Source organism: Mycteria americana, chromosome 20, assembly GCF_035582795.1.
Source record: "Mycteria americana isolate JAX WOST 10 ecotype Jacksonville Zoo and Gardens chromosome 20, USCA_MyAme_1.0, whole genome shotgun sequence".
Taxonomy (NCBI): Eukaryota; Metazoa; Chordata; class Aves; order Ciconiiformes; family Ciconiidae; genus Mycteria; species Mycteria americana.
The window spans coordinates 4845137-4863741 of NC_134384.1; the positions used below are offsets into that span (position 1 = coordinate 4845137).

Here is an 18605-nt window from a genome sequence, read left to right on the forward strand (position 1 = left end):
AACATGCAAAAATAATTCTGCATACAATTGCAGTTTTTCGGAGTTATTTCAGCTGAAGAATTATTCACACTATTTTTGGTGAATTCCCTTCTATTCTCAAAATGAGATCACTGTCTTTATGAAAAGCTCAGCTGCAGCTTTGCAAATTTACTTTCAGTTCTTCCAATATCTTCCACAGAAGTAATTGCTAACTTGCTAGTGAAAGCATACTTTCTATTCATACAGATAAATATGTGAGAACAGAGGACCACATTTTTTCAAGAAAAGACTCTACATGAAAATTACTGGTATAAATTATCATTTGACTTCTGTATCTAGAAGGGAATTGAGACATTTTGGAGAGTTAAAGGCCTTTGTAAATACTGAGCTCTTTAAATGAAGGCACCTGTGCTAGAAATAAAATGGAGATTAAGTTAATCTTTCATAAACCATCACAACACAGGCTTTCAAATAGCTATCTTTATTTCACCTTTGTGACGGAGTCAAGATCAATAAAAGGTACACCTCAAGAGAGACAGGAGTTTCTGATGCACAGCTGCAAAGCAATACAGGAGTCTCCCAGTGTACACTGACAGTAGCATCAGACAACGCTACAAGTCCCCGTTTCCTCGTCACCTCCTGGGCCGCTCCTAGTCAGCGCTTCTCCAAACTACGCAGAGTTCTCTTGACTAACTTACGTAAACTGAACACAAACAGAGGAACAAAGTATTGAGCACTTTTGTTGTTCCATGCATGCTGGGCAAACATGGCGTGGCAGTTAAGACCACCAGGAAGTTAAGAACCTTCTCAGAGTGCAGCCACTCGTAGGGCTGGTTTAGATGCACATAGCTGATGAGGTACATGAGGGCTCAGGTACATGATTAAGTTACCATGCAACAACTTAGCTCTTGTAACTTAATCAATGGCGTGCTTTTAGTCTGCAGAGATAAAAGAACAGGGAAACTGTTGGCCTGCAATGGAGCAAAGTTAAGCTAAAATCAGATCATCTCACATTTCCCACAGTCCAAAAGCACACGGACTGTCGGTTTTCATGGATGAGCTAACATGCAGCATCCAAACACATTAGTCTTTCACCAGATAAGCAAACCAGCTCATGCAACATCAGTTTAGCCTGCAGATGCTATGCAGCAGTGTGGCTGTCAAAGAGCAGCTATGGTAGTTTTGAGTCCAACGTTCTCCCACTTTGTTCTAAATGAATTTAACCATGTGGTAACTAGCCCAGTTTGAAGCCCAGATACCAGGATGGAAGGAGAATCTCTTCTATATGGATGCAAACATTTCTGGGGCATCTTCCTTACCCACAAATACAGTTTGGTACCCAAATAGTTTCCAGTGAAAAAATTTCTGTCTAAACTTTACAGAGGTATTCAAAAAATATGCAAATTGGAGCGTCCTGGTTTGGAAGAAGCACGCATTTAGAAGCGGCAGCAACTTTTAAACTCAGAGAGGGGAAGCCAGTTAAAGGCTCTAAGGGTAGAGAGAGGTTTGGTTTCCCCTTACATATAGAAAGCTGTCAAGTAGCATGGACCAGAGTTCAGCTTCACACCGAATGAAGAAAGATGGGGAGCATAAATACAGCAGGAAAAAAGGTGTTAAGATTTTAATTTTGTGAACTTCAAATATGCTTATAGTTCATTGGGCTTTCAAGAGCAGCATGAGTAACAACAGAACAGATTAATATCAGACAAGCTGTAGAATGCCCTTTGCCATGGCGGTCACTATGCAAATTGTTCTGTATGGGCAAATCTTTGCAGAATCAGAACTTCTACCTGCAGTTTTCTGCATTACATGGAAAGCAGCAATTCCTCAATTCATATGGGCAACAGATTTAGATATATATTTCTTTTATATATAGGTGACAAGTACAATCTGAACATCAGTATATGGCTATCCACTTCAGATCTTTTTAGACATTTAAACCTGTACGTTTCTTTCCTTAGTTAAGAAATTTAACTCTAATTCCCCAGGCACTGTAAGACTGCATCTTGCGCTTTTAATGTAAAAGACTGTCACAAGAGAGCAGCAATGACCTCGACAGTGTTGCTATGAGACAGGAGCGAGTAAATAGAAGGAAGCTATATTAGCCTCATCTCTCTCGAGAATACAGAGAGAAAGCGATTGCCAAAGAGGAGAATAAAATACCCATGCATGGGTATATCTGGACTCTAATACAGCTCATCCCTATCTTGAGATAAGCATCCTATCCTGCACTTAAGCACATCTTTAATTCTAAGAACATGCAAAAACTCCACTGGGAATAGATATAACAACAACATGCTTAAAGCAATGCCCTGAACACAGACCCTGATCTACAACCCTCCAGCAGTTTATTTGATAAGGTGAGCAGGGTGGACCCAGGGAAGGCATACACTACAGCAGGAATAAAGATCACAATCAGTTTGTTTCAACCATATCACAGGTTTCATCTTATCTGCTTATAGGGAATTCGGCATCTTGTTTTGTTTGGTTTGTTTTTTTCCTAGGAAAGTTTGTTTCACTGAGCAGAGGATCCAAACCATGTACTCTATGCTGCTGTATAAAAGCATTTTGAATGTTTCCACATGTGAAACATTGATATATTTGTCTAATCCAGCAGCAGATGGTACGTCAGTGTCACTGAGATCCTGATTCCAACGGGGAATTTTAGAGGACAAGTCACACCTGCTCAGTTGCACCAGAGGGAGAACTAATACAGACAAGGCCTGGCAACTTCTAGTATGTTTTACAGCTGCAGATGCCAGAAACTGCTAGCTTTATCTCAAAGATTTCATGGTCTCGTGCAACTGCATGACTGAGGTTCTCCACAATCTCTTGGCAGAGAGGAAGCCTCCACAATGATCTGAGAAATATTTAAGGGCTTCTGAATACGGGACATAGACCCTTCTGAACACCTTAACTAGACCTAACCCATCCCCTTTGCTGTATCCCACCAAATGGCGTGTCAAACGTGACTAGGGATTCACTCCATTCTCCGGGTACATGAAAAGCAGACAAAAACAGTAGAGGTCCTGCCCAAGATAGATAAAATCCAGGCATCCTAATGTGCAACTATGTAACCAACCCACAGTACTCTTTTGTCTGCTCCTAGAACTTGAAATAAAGCCTTTCACATCAATATTCAATCACAAGACAACAGCTCCAAATGCAGCAGTTTTCTTTCCCCCTCTCAAGCAGCAGAGTACAGGTCAAGTCCCCGGGGAAGTGGGGAAGATGGGCCAGATATAGCTTTTCCTAACAGGTACTGGAACACTATCTGCTGATCAGGTGGTTTAATACTTCTGACATCACCTCCAATGAGCCCTTTTCCGCATAGGCAGTATCCCCAGCTGGGGACACTGCTTACACATCACCCCTTTTTAGAAAAATATAAATAATTTATTTTCCAGATTGCAAGAAGGCAGCATGCAATAGCGCTAGACCTAAACCAGGGAAGGTGAGCATGTTCACCTGGCAATTTCAAATGAGACCAAGTATCTAGGACATCAAACCTACTCAAACTTGTTCACTACAGAAACAGTATTGTATCAATATGGATATTAAGTCTGTGGCAGAATGCCTCCTGCCCTGGACAGGGAGGGCAAGGCTGGAACAGGACTCTGATCTTCAGACCTACCTTAATAACGGCCTCCAAAGGAAAGCTAACTTGTTTTATTATGTCACAAACAGAAACACTGCAGTAGAGACAAAACCCCTCAAAAATCAATGAACTTTCACATACCCCACCCCATCTCCAAAAAGGACCATAAAGTTATCCCTTCTGAAGCAAACAAGAAACAAAATTTCTGCTTTTGTCTCAGATAATCCACCTCAAATCCACCCAAGAATATTTTGTAAATACAAAAAGAAAAAAAAAGCCCCAAACCAAAACAACAAAAACAAAAAGAGGGGAGAAAGGCCACCTACCCTACGTCTGAGGTTAGATTCTAATGGCTCACATCTCGTAAGAGTACTGATCATGAACTTTGGGTTACTAGCTAAACCAGCTTGCTTAAATTTAGTGAAATCCTCTCTGACAGTGCTTCCTCTCCCTTTTGGCTTTTCTTTTTCACAGTATAGCTGACCGTTGCTGTGTCCTTTGCACCCCCAATAGGTATCGGTTTCTTACACCTACGTTCTTAGAAAAGACAAAGCATCTCCTCCTCAGCCAAGAGAGTCTCTTGGTGCCCACACCGCTCTCCTCTCGCTAGGAAGGGTAAGGATATCTACCACTGGGAGAGACCGAGTGAAAACTGAAGGCCACGTTACTGCCAAAACCCCACATCCAGAACTTCTACACAGGAACTTTCTCAGAAGTGCGTATGTTAGCAGTTCCACATCTATCCACCTGCAAGTGCAAATCAACTACGAAGCAATTGCCAAGCTCTGCACTCAGAAAACAGGCAAGGGGAAAAAAAAGCCACCTAAAGGTCAGCCTAAAGCTGACCACCAAAAGTGGAATTGAGTTTTCCCACCTAAATTAAACCTAGTATTTTAGCTGTGAAAGGCTTAGGTAAGTTCACTATCTCACCAAAGCTGTACTTAGTAACTGATTTTTGTTTTTCATCAACTGATAGACAGAGCTGTTACCAGTCTTTGCTGGGATACATATGACAGACAGCCGCAGAGCAGTACTCCCCACCTGAAGCACCTGAGATAAAGTTTATGCAGAGAAGCTATATCAGTATATAGACAGCCTCTGCAGTCAGACAACGGCCTGTCTCTTCAGGGAACACCGCTATCCACCAAGCAACCACTAAACGGCAGTGACTTTCAGTCACTGCTAATTCAGGTTGTATTTGAACTGATAGGTGAAAGGCTTTATTTTTTAATCATTTCCTAAGCCATCCATTTCACTTTTAGTGAGCGAGAATCTTGAAGCAGGAGCCAATACAGCTTACAGCAATTTATGTTTGGGGTGCAAAACACAAAAAGGGTGATTGGTAGTTTGTCAAACAGTTAATCCCGCGCATGCCATCAGTAAAAAAATGCATAGCCCTGGTGCAAAGTAGGTCACTAAAATATGATCCACTGGTAGAGGACAGGCAGTTCATCCAGTTAGGAACTAAAGTGCTGTAGGTGAACTAACATTAGGGCTTTATTAAGTCATTCAGCAACCAAGTGTTATTGTCCTACACAGCCTGCTTAAAGTACAGTAAAGCATTTTTAAAGGATTTTAAAAATCAAACTAGTTTGACATACGACAGTACACACCTACACATACTGGCTGCATTAACAGGTGGATTCTGAATTGTAAATAATCCTGCAATTCATTTTTCACACACAAGCAAATAAAAACAGTCAAAATATCACTCAGACTCATATAGCATCCACCAAGCAAGCTTTTGAGAGAGATTTAAAGTAAAGATAATTTAAAAGTCACCTACAATTATAAACGAGACAAGGACACAGACAGGAATAGTCCTTTGATTGACTGTTCCTGACAGGTAGCTTCTGGGATCAAAATGGTGAGCTCTGTAGTCTCCCCACACCAGCTAAAAAGAAGTTATCTGGTTAATCTTAGGTTTTGGGGGTGTGGTTATTTTTTCTCTTTTCAAAATTATGTAAAACTCAGGAGCACATCTAGAGAGATATTTTGACTTATTTGCACACGCAACTGGAGCAGGCTCCAGCCACTAATAGTTACAGCACCCAGACAAGATTATATAAATTTTAAGAAGGACTTGAAGCAAAACCAAAAAGGTGGATCTGGTAGAGTCTATCAGAGGCAAAAATATTTTAATATAACATGAGGAGTTGGCAGAGTCAGGCAGTCAAATTCAAAACCTTCCTTAGCAGGTCTGGCAGAAGCAGAAGGAAGGGCTTTGCAGTTTGTAACGAAGAACTATTACATACATCACAGTCTCATCACCTACCCATTCTCCTGTTCTCCCAGGGCACCTACCTTACTGTATGTCACTACCGACAAGTTGTTCGAGTGACTGCTGGGGGAGAGATTTACAGAGTTTTGTGACAGTCCATTCTGATCTTGTTCGATTTGGTCAGGAGCAGGCCCCCATGTGTTTTTGCTGATTGTGCCTAGCTCGGAACCCCCAGGGTCTTTTACGTTGTTTTCATCTGGTTGCCTGTTCTTCTGTGGAGAGGCGAATGGGTTAAAGTTTCCTTCTACCTTGCGATGCGGTTGCGTGTTGAACTCTGTTTCAAAGGATGACAGCTGCTGTGTTACACCTAGAAGTCCTCCAACTTCCACGCTGAGGATCACCCAGATGACATCTGCGGAAAAAGACAGACACTCGTGTTGTCACTAGATGGAGTTTATGAAGAAGGGGGCAGAAGGAGAAAACCAGAACATGAATTCCATCCTTTACAATAGCAAGAAAAAAGACTGATTGTTTTTGTGAAGCATCAGAAGTACCGGTTAAACACTAGTGTCCAATCTTTCAAGAAAACCAGGCAAGTTTTACTCCTACTAAACTTATGTGAACCAGCTAAGAACATATAAAACACAAATTGACATGACAACTTGAAGCTCCATACTTCAGATTACCAACAGGATGCACTGAAAAAAGAAAACCTTAAGTGACTTTATCCAAGGCTATGCAGCAAGACTGAAATGAGAGCCAGGAGATATCACTGCCAATCTTCTACTCTGATGGTAAAGAAAAGTCAATGGTTTTTGTTTAGCTTTGAAAGGCTTGCCTATTAAAGTAAAACAACAAAAGGGTGACTTAGAAGGTAATTACGTTTATGACAATTCACTGCAAAATGTCTCCATTCCAGTTCCAAAACACTCACCGTAGGTGGATAAGATACCCAGGCTTGGTAGACTATTACATGAACTCGCAAACTACTGGTTAGAATAAGAAACATATTTACAGTTCATACCCAATGCGTGTCTGTCTCTCGTACATAGATAAGATTGTTATTTTACTTACCATTTCATTTTATACTTCATGCAAACATTATGGCCTATTTCTTGGTACATATCCAAATTCAGTTTTATTGCCTTTTTTTTTTTCCCCCACCTCTCCATTAAATGTGCTCCAGTTTTGTTTTGCTGCACGGAGAGGGAGAATTAAAAAGAACAGCAGCAATACCTTATCTCATCTCAGCAGATCTAATAACAGCACCTCACGTCACATGTAATCGTTTCCAGGTTTTCTGCAGTCAAGTGTTAACCTACAAGGGGCTCTTTCCTGCTGCCACTGGTGGCCTGGCGGAGGAGACGGCAGGTACTTTTGCTGTTTGGTTTTACCACCATCGCTTCTCAAGCACCGTGAATTCACTCAAGCTCTCCTTCCAGTCCCTCCCCACGTTTAACAGGCCTGGGCTCGTTAGTTTGCATTTTACGACCCAACTACAGACAGGGGGATTTTAGCTTACAAAACCACCACTTGCTGAAGGACCCCCAGCACGCTCCCAGGGCTCTAACCCCCCTACAAACACCACTAAGGCCCCCCAAGAGCCCAGGCCGCCGCGCCCGCCCCCTGCCTCCGCCCCCCCGCGGCCGGGCCGCGCCGCCCGCAGCCCAGCGGCGCCCCCTGCCGTCCGCCCGCGGCGCAACGCCCGGCCCGGCCGCTCGCCCCGGTGGCCCCGGGGCTATCAAAGCCGTGTCGGGATGAAAAACCGGCGGGCGACAGCCCCGGCTGCTTGCCAGGCCCTCAACACAGCTGTTGGGCCTAACCTCTGGGGGTTAACTCGCATAAAAGCCATTAGCAGTACGGCAGGGGAAGGGCATCTTTGGCTCAAAGCTCGGTAGCCAAAGGGATTTTAATTTGTAGATGGTTTTCTTTCCAAATGTGCAACTTCAGGAAGTTTAGTGAGATCTTAAACGGTCAGCAGCTGGGAAAACCTTGGCTTTCTAAACACACGGGCCTGCGGCAGGCAACGCAAGCTGAACAGGCCTTTCAACCTGCGCGGAAGGATTCATGCCCTTTCTTCGGGGACAAGTTACATCCACTTTTGAGACCGAAGAGCTGTACGTTTACTGACAATTCTGCCAAAACCCTGTACTTCTGAGCAAAGAGTTATTTTTGACTCCGAGTGCTAACATCTCTCACTCAAACCCATGTAACTTGGGATACTCCCAACTGCCAAAACAGACACAAAGATGTTCTCAGTATAAACTAAAGCTGGCTAAAAATGACTGAAAGACTCCAAATGAATGAAGATGTTGGTGGCTCAGGCTGAGGCACCAGGCAAAATATCCAAAAGGGGTTTTTAAACACAGAAAAATGGTTCACAGTAGATGCACCGAGTTATGCAATTAAAACCTGGGCCTTAACTAAACTTCTCAGATGAGGTTTTCACCACTTAAATAGGTTTTATGCCCATATGTAGTTCACGATGTTCAGCGCTGGAAAACTGGGAAAGAATCCCGACAAGGACCAGCTGGGAAGGAGTCTCCAGGAGAACTGCGCAAGTCCCTTTGTTTTTCAGAGCCTTCTGTAATCAGCAATTTGTTCCAGTGTTTAGAAAACAGTTGTGTGCTGACCAAGACAACAAAGCAGCTCACTCGATGTTTTCTCTATTCTATTTTCTATATTTAGTCTCAGAGCTGGCAAACCTCTGCCTTCACCATTTGGTTATCAGGAGAACGTCTGCAAGGGGCCAGGAGTGTCCATTTTGTCTGCAGTGGCAATATCATGGAGAAGAGCCTGAAGTGTCGGAAAAGGGATCACTCACCTCCGTAATAGAGTCCCGTGGCAGTGCACATTCGCCACTGTCCCTGATACATTCCTGCCGTGCTGGGGCTGCACATCTGAACGCTGACGTCTGCAATCTCCTGGGGCTCCAGGGACCTGACCATCACCATGTTTACGTGGCCAAACTGGTCTCCCCCGACATACTTCAGACAAACCCCCGGGGGCCACGCCTCTGTCCCTGGGATTAAACAGAAGAAAGAATTACTGACAGTGCACCAGGAAAAGCTTTGTGTCTGTCTGTGCAAGACTGGATGAAACACGCTTGTTACAACTGTTGTGCAGTTGTTGAACAGTCAAAGGAATACCAAGATACACATAACACAGCCAGCAATGGATGCTGAAGAAGAATACAGTTTTCAGACAAGGCTTAACTGGTCCATTTAGAGACCAGCAGGACAATTTACATTTCTATTTGAATAATCTCTAGGTCTTCTTTACACAGAAGAATTCTCAAAGTCACAGTGTAACAGCTGGGAAAAAAAAAAATCAACTTAACCGACATGCACATATATTTTACCAATGCTAGAGACAAAGATGAGCTCGGACCTAGGTGTCCCCCCCCATTTCTTTCTGCCTCCCTACATGTAGCTCTTGAGCCCTGTGACATCAAAATACATTTTATTAATACAAAGTGCTGGAAACATTTTCTTTCAGGGATTCTTTCTTTTTTAAGCCTGTTAGCAGTCTCAGGAGGAACTAATAGTTTGAACTATAATTGAAGAGCTAGTACTGTTTTCTAAATGGATTTATTTCCCTTCTTGCACCAACCCTTCTCTCCACCTTGTGCAAAGGTGGAAAGGATTGTGAACATATGATTTATTTGTGGGGAACAATGTTTAGACTGCAGACACTGGGACTGACAGCATGACCTGGCAATCTGTAGAGATAAAGAACACAGTTAACTGCATGCAAGCACAGCTATCTCTGCCAAAGATAACAAGTACTGGGGCAGACAAAAAGAAAAGTGCTTCTGAGACTCATGAAAAATCAGTTTAGCAAAATTTTCTTTTGCTTCTTCCCCAGTAATGTGACATGACTAAGCCAATGACTCTGAGAATACCTTCTGTTTGGCTGAGGTCGATGGAAACGGCTAAGGAAAGCCTGAAGCACCAAGAAGCTTGGAACCGCTCTATATCTAGTCTGAGATGAGAACAGTGGATGCTGATCTGACCTTAGGTTACCCCAAAAAGCATCCTTTGCAACAGCTTGCCTGCTAATTTAATCCCTGTGGATACTTCAGTGAAGACATGGCAGGGACTGGCTTTCTAGTCAAGTCCTTATTTGTGGAATTCACAATCTAGCAGGGAAAGCATAATGTGAACAGGGATATTCGGAGTGGGGGATATATCACTACAGTTGGAAACAGTGCTGAGATAGGGAGGTCTTTGAAAGAGGAGCTGAGTGACTAGCTGACCTCAGACTATGGCGTGTGGGAGTTGAGTATGAAGTCTCATCTGAAAAGGTTGGCAGCCCAGCAACATGGTTCTCTTTAAATAATTTATGTGATTTTTATCGGTTTTAATGGCTTTAGGCTTGCAAGGTGCCTAGAATGCTGCAACTGATAAGCCCCATAAAATGAAATGATGATTATGTCATTCTATTTCAGTACACTCATCTCTCAGGAGATGATAAATTGTAGTAACTGTCCTGCAGAGCCAGCAGCAGCTGGGGGTAGAGTGGGAAGAGGAAATAAGTCTGTTAAATCCTGCTGCTCTTTCAGCAATGGTTCTACTATACAAACTGGTCTTTTGGCAGACAAGCCAAGCACCGTCCTGGAAGGTATCAGAGCAGGGAATTAGTTTTTAATAACACATATGAAAACCTGCCTGAACCTAGCTTACTGCTTGCATGCTTAAATCTGACAATCTCTCAGAGCTCTGCTTGTCATACTTGTCAAGACACTAAACGCTTTGGTGACACATGCCTCAGGTATTTCATGTTCTAGAACTGAAGTCATTTAATCAAGGGTTCCTGTAGAGCTGTTAAAAACCTTGGCTTTGCTTCAGTTATCTACCTAACAAGCAGATGTTATCTGGAAACACTACAGTCCTTTGATATTATACCTTAATTAAACCATAAAATGGTTTTAAAATGCTACAGTCCTCCCTAAACTGCACAGTCATAACACAGTATGTGAAGTTGCATTTAACATGCCTCAACAGCATGGTTTTAACAAGATCTGGCCTCCAGCACCACTGTTGTACAGCACCACTGAGTACAGATGTACTTTTTAAGAAGCCAGGCTTTAACCCACACAGAAGCCAAAACAAATGTTGGCCTTGCCAGGAACTCATAAGTCAAGATTAACTCCCTTTCCTCATTTCAGAAGACCCATGGACTTCAGAAGGTCAAGCATTCCAAGAACAATGAAACACTGCTTGAACTAGGATGTTAAATTAAGGCTGAATTTGCATGCAGGAAAGAGTACATCAGAGGAACAAGAGAGGAAGGAGTCTGAAAGGAGCAAGATAGGGGTGTAGTCATAACAAACGCAAATTAAGGTACTAACAGTGGAGAAACAAGATCTGTCAAACTTATTACATTTGTAAGACTTGTATTTGAGACACAGTTATAAAAAAGATTGCCAGCCAATTTTTCACATTACTGGAGTTTAAGCAAGCTATACATGTCACCTTTCCATTGCACTAAGTCAAACAAAGAGAGGCAGAAAAAGTAAACTGAAATAATTAAGCCCTTTCTCTAGAATAGTCTTTATAAACTAGTGTTCTTAAAGACACACCTCCTCTTCTCACCTCATGTCCTGATGAAATACTCCTAGATTTTTTAGTATGGTTTTAGTCTCTGTTATATTTGGATATTCAGCACAAATCTGTACAGCACTCAAGTACTGCAGTTATTTACAAGGAGAAATACTAACACAGATGAACTTTACTCGTGATGATTCATGATATTATACCTTGTTGTGCTATCATTCTTCTTCACAAAAGTGCAAGCAGGTCAATTAAATTCAGACACACAGCTTAAACATTCATGCAACATCCTGTCATTGCAATGCTTTGCATCCACGGATCTCATTTTTCTCTCTGACTGCATCCCAACAGATCAAGCACTGAGAATGTATTTTGCCCAGTCTCACTTCCTGGATTCCAGTCACTGTTTTGATTTATTTCATATTGGAATGTGGTCTCTCCAGCCTTGCATCCTCTCAGAGCATGAAAAAGCAATTCTGTCAAAAGTGTATTAAAAAGCCAAGGTAAAGGTTTAATACACTTTTTAAAAAATTAAAAGTGTATTAAAAGTGTATTAAAAAGTACCTGCCACATTACCCTTGCACAGCTACCTCTTCTCAGGGTTAGATCATTGCATCACTGCCTCCACAGAGAACACAGTTCTACAGAGAGCCGAATGACCAAACGACAGGGACGTTCAGAGAAATGGTGTGATGAAGGGTAGTGGTAATATACAAGCTGGTCATGAGCTAAAAAGCATTGAGATTAAAAGGGATCTCTTCATTGACTTAAAAATGTGTTCCATTTGTTTGCCATCAAGTTATCAGAAACATGACTAGCTAAGGATTCTTAATCCATTTTCAGATCTAACTACTTCCATTAAAAACAAACAAACAAACAAACCCCAAACCCTTGCACTTCAATTTCTTTTACCTGCCTCTTCCTACAGAAGTTTCCTAGAGCTTTTGTTTGTGCAGTGGCACAAGAAACAAGACTGGGGAACTGACCGAGTTGCACATCTCGCCACAAAATGCTTGTGCTGACATAAGAAGGGGAATACCCACAGGTTGGGAGGCTACCTCCTCCACTAACAGGGTGCTCTCTTCCAAGTTAAGTGCACATGAACCTCCTGCCCTAAGCCAGCATCTCTTCCATTGGATCTGCCATCCTATCACATAATACGCATGACATGGGTTTTGCTACAGTCTAAAAGCCTTACCTGTGTTTTGTATCCTCCATGTTTTTGTAAACTGGGTATCAGGAGGAATGGACTCTCCTTCACCTATGGTGACATCTTCAACAAAGGACATGGAGGGTACATTGATATTTGGACTCTCGAAATCATAGTAGGCTCCAATGGCGGCTTGTAGATTCCTAGAAAGCAAAAAAGCAGATTACAACCTAAAGCACAGGTGGCTTAGGTCCTTTTCACAGGTTTACATATGTCATCCTAAACAGTTATGCAAAAATATTATCCAGACTGTATTAGCTCTGCTGCTCACGTTTTTTTAAAGCTTTTATCTCTATCACACATGGATTCTCCAAGATAACAGAGCTCAAAATATAGCATTTTACTTGCCAGGAACACTATTCTAGACCACTTTTCTACTTTGCTTCTTATTTTCACTGCAAATCTTGGAACTTGTCTTGGAGTCTTGAAGACCTCTACCCCATTAGCTCATTATGAAATTTGCTGAAAAGTTCAAGAGAGACTGAGGGAAGCGCTACGCAGCAGCATGTAAACAACAGGGCAGTTTCTTTATACCAGCCTTGTTTCCTGAGCTAATTTCAAAAGGACTGAACATCTCTGTTTTATTTTGGCACAAAAGGTCCGAAGGAGCACAAGATGAACAAAACACAAAGAACGCCCTTATGATAACTCTCAGGGCCAAAGGGCATCAGCAGCTACGGACAATAACTCAAGCCTTGCCGCTTTTGAAACATATGGTCATGTATGGGCTACGAGTACTCTATTTATTAATCATTAAAGTGCCTGCTCTGCTCTGGATAGTCACAGCTCAAAGGAACTTATAAACCATCTGAATCAAAAGTTCTTACTGAATAAAGACAAAATGACAGTGGAAGTCTGTGATATATTAAGGACATTCAGAAAGCCACAAACGCTATTGATTCCTGAGTTGTGGTGTAGCTGAAACTCATACGATAATTAATTTGAAAAGACGAGCAGTCAAACAGGAAGAGGATTCATGAGTCTTAGCTGCCGTTCCACGATATACTATTAAGTTATTATGTAAGTGTTTGGCAAGTCATGTAATTCCTCTGTTTACGCATGTCTCTGAGGTTGTGGCCCTAATTTACATGTTGTGAGTAGGTGCTGTGAGAATGGAGATGAGTAAAATCTCACCAAAAGCAATGGGCATAATAACTGCTTTTCATTCGTGATTACAAAAAAAATCTGTGTTGCTTTTTTGAGCAGAATAGGGGGGGGGAAAAAAAAAAAAAAAGAAAAAACACACCACAAAACAAACCCTTCAAGAACTGGGAACCACCACCTAAAACAAAGCCATGCAGAAGGCTAGTCAGAAGCTGCACTATATGGGTACAGTGATATATTGAGGGTTTGTATTGTGTGGTGGAGTGTCATGTGTCTAAATCAAAGTCAGAGAGCCAAGGTGAAAGCAAGAGAAACATTTGCAGCATGACCCTGAGAAAGAGCAAACATAGGGCTTTTTGGACTGCTTGCCAGCTGGAAAGAGGCTCGAAACGGTGAGCAAAGAAACTGCCTCCTGTTCAATTCCTACAGTGTTCAAGGGAAAAAAAAAATTAGACATTCTGGATAAAATCAGAACTGTATGGGAGAAGTAGCACTGCTTTCTCCTCGCAGAAAACACAGGGGACCCAAAATGTAGTAGCTAATAGCACTGGAGCTTGGGTCAAAGGGGTAATAGCAGTATTAGGCAGATCTGCGAGCCACCCGCGATGGGGTCGAGTGGGAGAGGACCTAAACAACAGATGTATCAGTTTGGTAATCCATCACGAATGACAGAAGATAATCACCGCAGGAGTTACGGACATCCTGCTAAGTCTCCCAGAACACAGCCAGAGCGTTAGGAGGCACTGGAGGAATGTTCTGCACAACATGGCCACGGTGATCGATCCGCAAATTCAGCAAACCGAAGCTTACGGTGAGACCTTTTGCCTTCAACACGGAACGGACTTTGATACAAAGGGGAGACAAAAGAGCCACCGTGTAAGACTTCCACGTTTAGAACAATGAATTTCAGACCAGAAGCCATTATTCAGCTTGAGGCATTTTCTACTTAGGAGTGTCAGGGCTATATTTAATACAGCCAGCTCAGTCAAATGCTACAGGAAGGGTGCATGTCACGTTAGCCAATAAATAGAGACAAATGCTCAGTTTTACGTCACCAACCGCCTGTTGCTTATACACTGCATAAGATTTACATAACTCACAATGGGGCTGTGCCAAGAGACTCCTGTTCGCTCAACCAGCTAACACTATGATCTAGAGTTTAGTTTTCACTACGATTTCTTCCTGTATTACAGCAATCCAAGGCAAAAGGTATTCTAAGAGCTACAAAAGACAGCAATACAGCTCTTTCTCTTCCTAATCCACTACTACAGAACTACATTTTCAGACATACCGCAACATCTTGTGAGTTATGATTCTGGAATCAGTAGTAATGACGTTTTATTGACATTGAGAGAAAAAAAAATAAAAGTTCCAAGGGGAAGATTTCTACTGTAATTCTTTGTAAGGCAGCCTGCACTGTTTGCTTGGCTGCAAATACGCTTCAAAAGGTAGTGGGCTATTTGTGCACACAGGCCCTCTGCCAACTCTCTTCCCCTCCCTGTGTCATATTTCATTGCTTGCTTTGCCATTGGGAAACAACTCCAGTCCTCTGCAGCGTTTAGTTAAAAACTAACTAGAGAAGAACACATGCCGAAAAACAGATTTGCCACCCTTCTGTGATCAGATATTCACAAACCCACCTTCCTGCTCCCACCATTTTGATCAACATGCAGTGAGTTTTGTTTGAGGTGAGCCCTTTTGCGTGTTCAGATACATCTTGGCCTTCCCACTAGAGAATTAAAAAGAGGCTTCCAAAACCGAAGAGAAATTGAAAGTGGCAAGAGTCAAAGTCAGGATGACAAAGCAAATCTGACTTAAGGTCAAGTTTTGACACAGACAACCCTAAGAGATAGCCACTGAGATGCCGTATGGCATCGCTCTGCTGCAAGAGATACCCACAGCACTCACATTTTAGTCATGTTCTCTGCTTACACAACCAGCAAAGCCAGCAACGTATCACTGCTAGCTTTGTTTCCACTCTTTCCAAGAGACAGTGCTCCCCCTCCTTCCCTACCCCCAAACCCCCCAAGTATCGGTTTGAATACAGTACTTTGCTTGGGGAAAATCAGCGCCATTTGCAGAGGCAAAATATTTGCAACCTGATTATTTGCAGGTTCTTGAGACTAAGTAGCACACCCAACCGCTCTGCCTTTCTACTATGGGCACAATATTAGTGGGCTTTACAAGCAAATGCAAGCATTTAATGAGAGATGGCTTCAAGGTCAAACACTCAAGACCCTGAAATTAGTGTTTTTATATATATACTCACACTTTTTTTTTAGGTCTTTACCCTTGTGCCCCAGCTGTAATTGCATAGCACCAACTGCAGATACTTCAGGGACAGGAATGAAGAGTTAGACCTCCGAGAGGAAGGGGTTATCATCGAAAGGCTTCTGCTTTTACTCCTCCTAGGTGTGACTTGTACCACACTACCCCTTCGCTCTCTGCCGTACAAGATAAATTACTATTATAAACCAAACAACTTTGAAATGAAGATGAGTGTGCCAAATCTAGCCAGTGTAATTCACATGACTGATCTCTGCTAATTACAGGGATGGCCATACATGTCTGTCTTAACACAGCCCGTCAGGTGTCAGGCCCTCCTACCTTTCCTAAATTAAGCAATTTTGCCATTTTTAGAGCAGTCCTGGACTGCAACCGTTTGTAGCTCAGCCGTACTTACAGAGCAGGTCTGACAGGATTTAGCCTCAGACTCAAGAAAAAAGCCTGCAATCAGAAGTCACCCCAGCGACCTGGTGAGCCTACTTAAAATCAAAACAGTGCTCAATTTTAGTCCTAAGAGCAAGATTCTGGAAAGAGAGAGGGGAGGAGGGAGCAAATAAAGGTTATAGCTCCATATTATCGCCAAATCCGTTCTAACTATGGGTACCCCACTCCTTCCTTTCCAAAGGCACCCCATGACTATTACGTGTCAAGTGCTTTTCCAACAAAATACTACCCGCAGAACCAGAGAAAGTGTTCCTTTTCAGATCAATTCTTTTGCTCTGCTGCTTTGTTTCAAGCCTCAGGAGCTAAATTACAATAGTGAAGTTAAAACCTTCTCTGCTAATAGCTCTGGAGATGTCCCTTAACAACTCTTAAGTGTTTGCAAAGAGGTGGTTTATCTTGAGCCATTCTTTCCCTTCCCTAGTTTTTTTCCAGACAGCCTTTTGTTATGTTAAACCAATATATTTAGACAGTAATTACTCCCAATTAACTAGGTCACCACGCAGTATTCAAAAATAAAAAAACTCTTCCAAATCAATTCACAAACTAGAGGCCTCCTTATAAATCCTAACTGTTGTGCAAACAAAAAGCAATATACAGGTAATTGGAATATTTTTTTATTAATTGAATTAGATTCCTTTTTAGGAGAATGAAGAAAACGAAGCACTGAGGCTTACTCACTGCAGCCTTATGCAAAGCAGGGCATATGCACAATACCTAATCCTTCTGTTACTGATAAAACATACAATTCTTTCGACATGTACAAGTTAAGCATCTTGGAAGGAAAGCAATACAAACAGGTCATCCTAACATACGAGACAAGGGATATTAGAATCCTGGCAAACAGATACTCACAAAACAGGGGAGAATGAATTGGAGGAATCGTCTACCATCCAGCAGCTGTAACCCTCCCACACACCTCTCCCACCAACCACTCTGCCTGCTTGACACAAGGAACGGTAGTTTGGGTTTGTTTTCAATCCTGCAGCTTAAAGATCTGAACTCAAAAAAAAAAATCCCCTTATGATGTGCAGGTTGTCTCATCTATGTGATGACCCATAAGAATTCCACTCCAAAATAACATTTACAGTAGAAAGCAACAACTTTAAAATTTTAACTATAAATATTATAGGAATCTGTAAGTTTTCATTTATTGTCAAATTCTTTGATGAAAGATCCAAAGAAGAAGGTTTGGGTTGGGTTTTTTTTGTGGTTTTGTTTGTTTGTGTGTTCCCCCCCCCTCCCCCAATGGATTTTTTGGTGGTAAAAAATCCAAATCAAATCAAAGGTTAAGCTCAAAATCCAGCCTGCAAATTTTGCTCTTACTAGCTCCTGCCCCTCCTACAGCCACACCACCTATCCCTAGCTAACGGGTGACAGTTTCCAGCACTCTGATTCTCCTGAGCTGCCAGAAAAAGCAAAGGCTAGGCTTCCCAGTGCAATACCGAGTTAGCCTTCAATTTCGAACTTCACACAGGATGTAGCCCTCAGATCATACACAGGCAGTAAGTAAAGGACATTTATTAAGTCAAGTAGAAAGCACCTTGACAAATGGACTCAGTCACTTCGTTGTGCAGAGCAACTGTAAACGCCAAGTTACATTTCTCTCCCTCTGTGGAGGAAGAGAAAAGCCAGGCAAGTGTCCAATCTGTAATGCATGTTCGTTGTATGTCCTCAGCACTCACATATGGCACAATATTTTGTCATGAGAAAGGCAACTCGGGTGTCATTCTCCTGGAAACACGCAATGCAAAAAGTGAGCAGCGATACAAAAGTACAATAACATCTCAAGAACGTGTGTTAGGTAGAACACCTTGTACTCTTTCCACAACTGAGCTCTCAACCTTTACAGCCCTTTCTCTTGTTCTCCAAATGCAGTATGTAACCAGGCACCACAACGCCCCATAAGGTGTCTATTGTTGAAAACAGAAAGAAATGTGCAAAAGAAATAGTGCAGCAGATGGATAATTTCTCTCTCCTAAATAATGGAACATCTCTACATGATACAGGTGGGAGAGACTAAAAATGTACATGGAGGACATCCAAATGAGGCAATCCTAAATCCACTCTTTTTGTCTCTTAGTCTCTAGTATCTTATTTGGATTTAATTTGCCCCAGCTTATTGGGGAACTGGATTGGTAACACTACGGGCTAGGACGTCTCAAACAGCTCTCCTATTGCTCCTGAAGTAGGAGACGCCTCACTCAAAGC

General features: G+C 42.2%; 1 protein-coding gene across 6 annotated transcripts in view; it reads right to left on the minus strand.

The window, feature by feature from the left end:
• The window catches only part of ILRUN (inflammation and lipid regulator with UBA-like and NBR1-like domains), a 45165-nt gene that overhangs the window by 17280 nt on the left and 9280 nt on the right, over positions 1-18605 (minus strand). For 3 of the 6 annotated variants that reach the window (XR_012778491.1, XM_075521829.1, XM_075521830.1), the window contains exons 2-4: positions 12552-12706; positions 8623-8820; positions 5882-6210 (exon numbers count right to left, since the gene is read on the minus strand). Coding sequence is in view for 3 of the 6 variants with exons in the window: in XM_075521829.1 (XP_075377944.1) it covers positions 5882-6210; positions 8623-8820; positions 12552-12706 (682 nt within the window). In the remaining 3 variants the exon portion in view is untranslated. Of the gene's footprint in view, positions 1-441; positions 683-5363; positions 6211-8622; positions 8821-12551; positions 12707-18605 lie in introns of those variants that run through there. The other 3 variants (XR_012778493.1, XM_075521831.1, XR_012778492.1) reach the window with 3 other exon arrangements.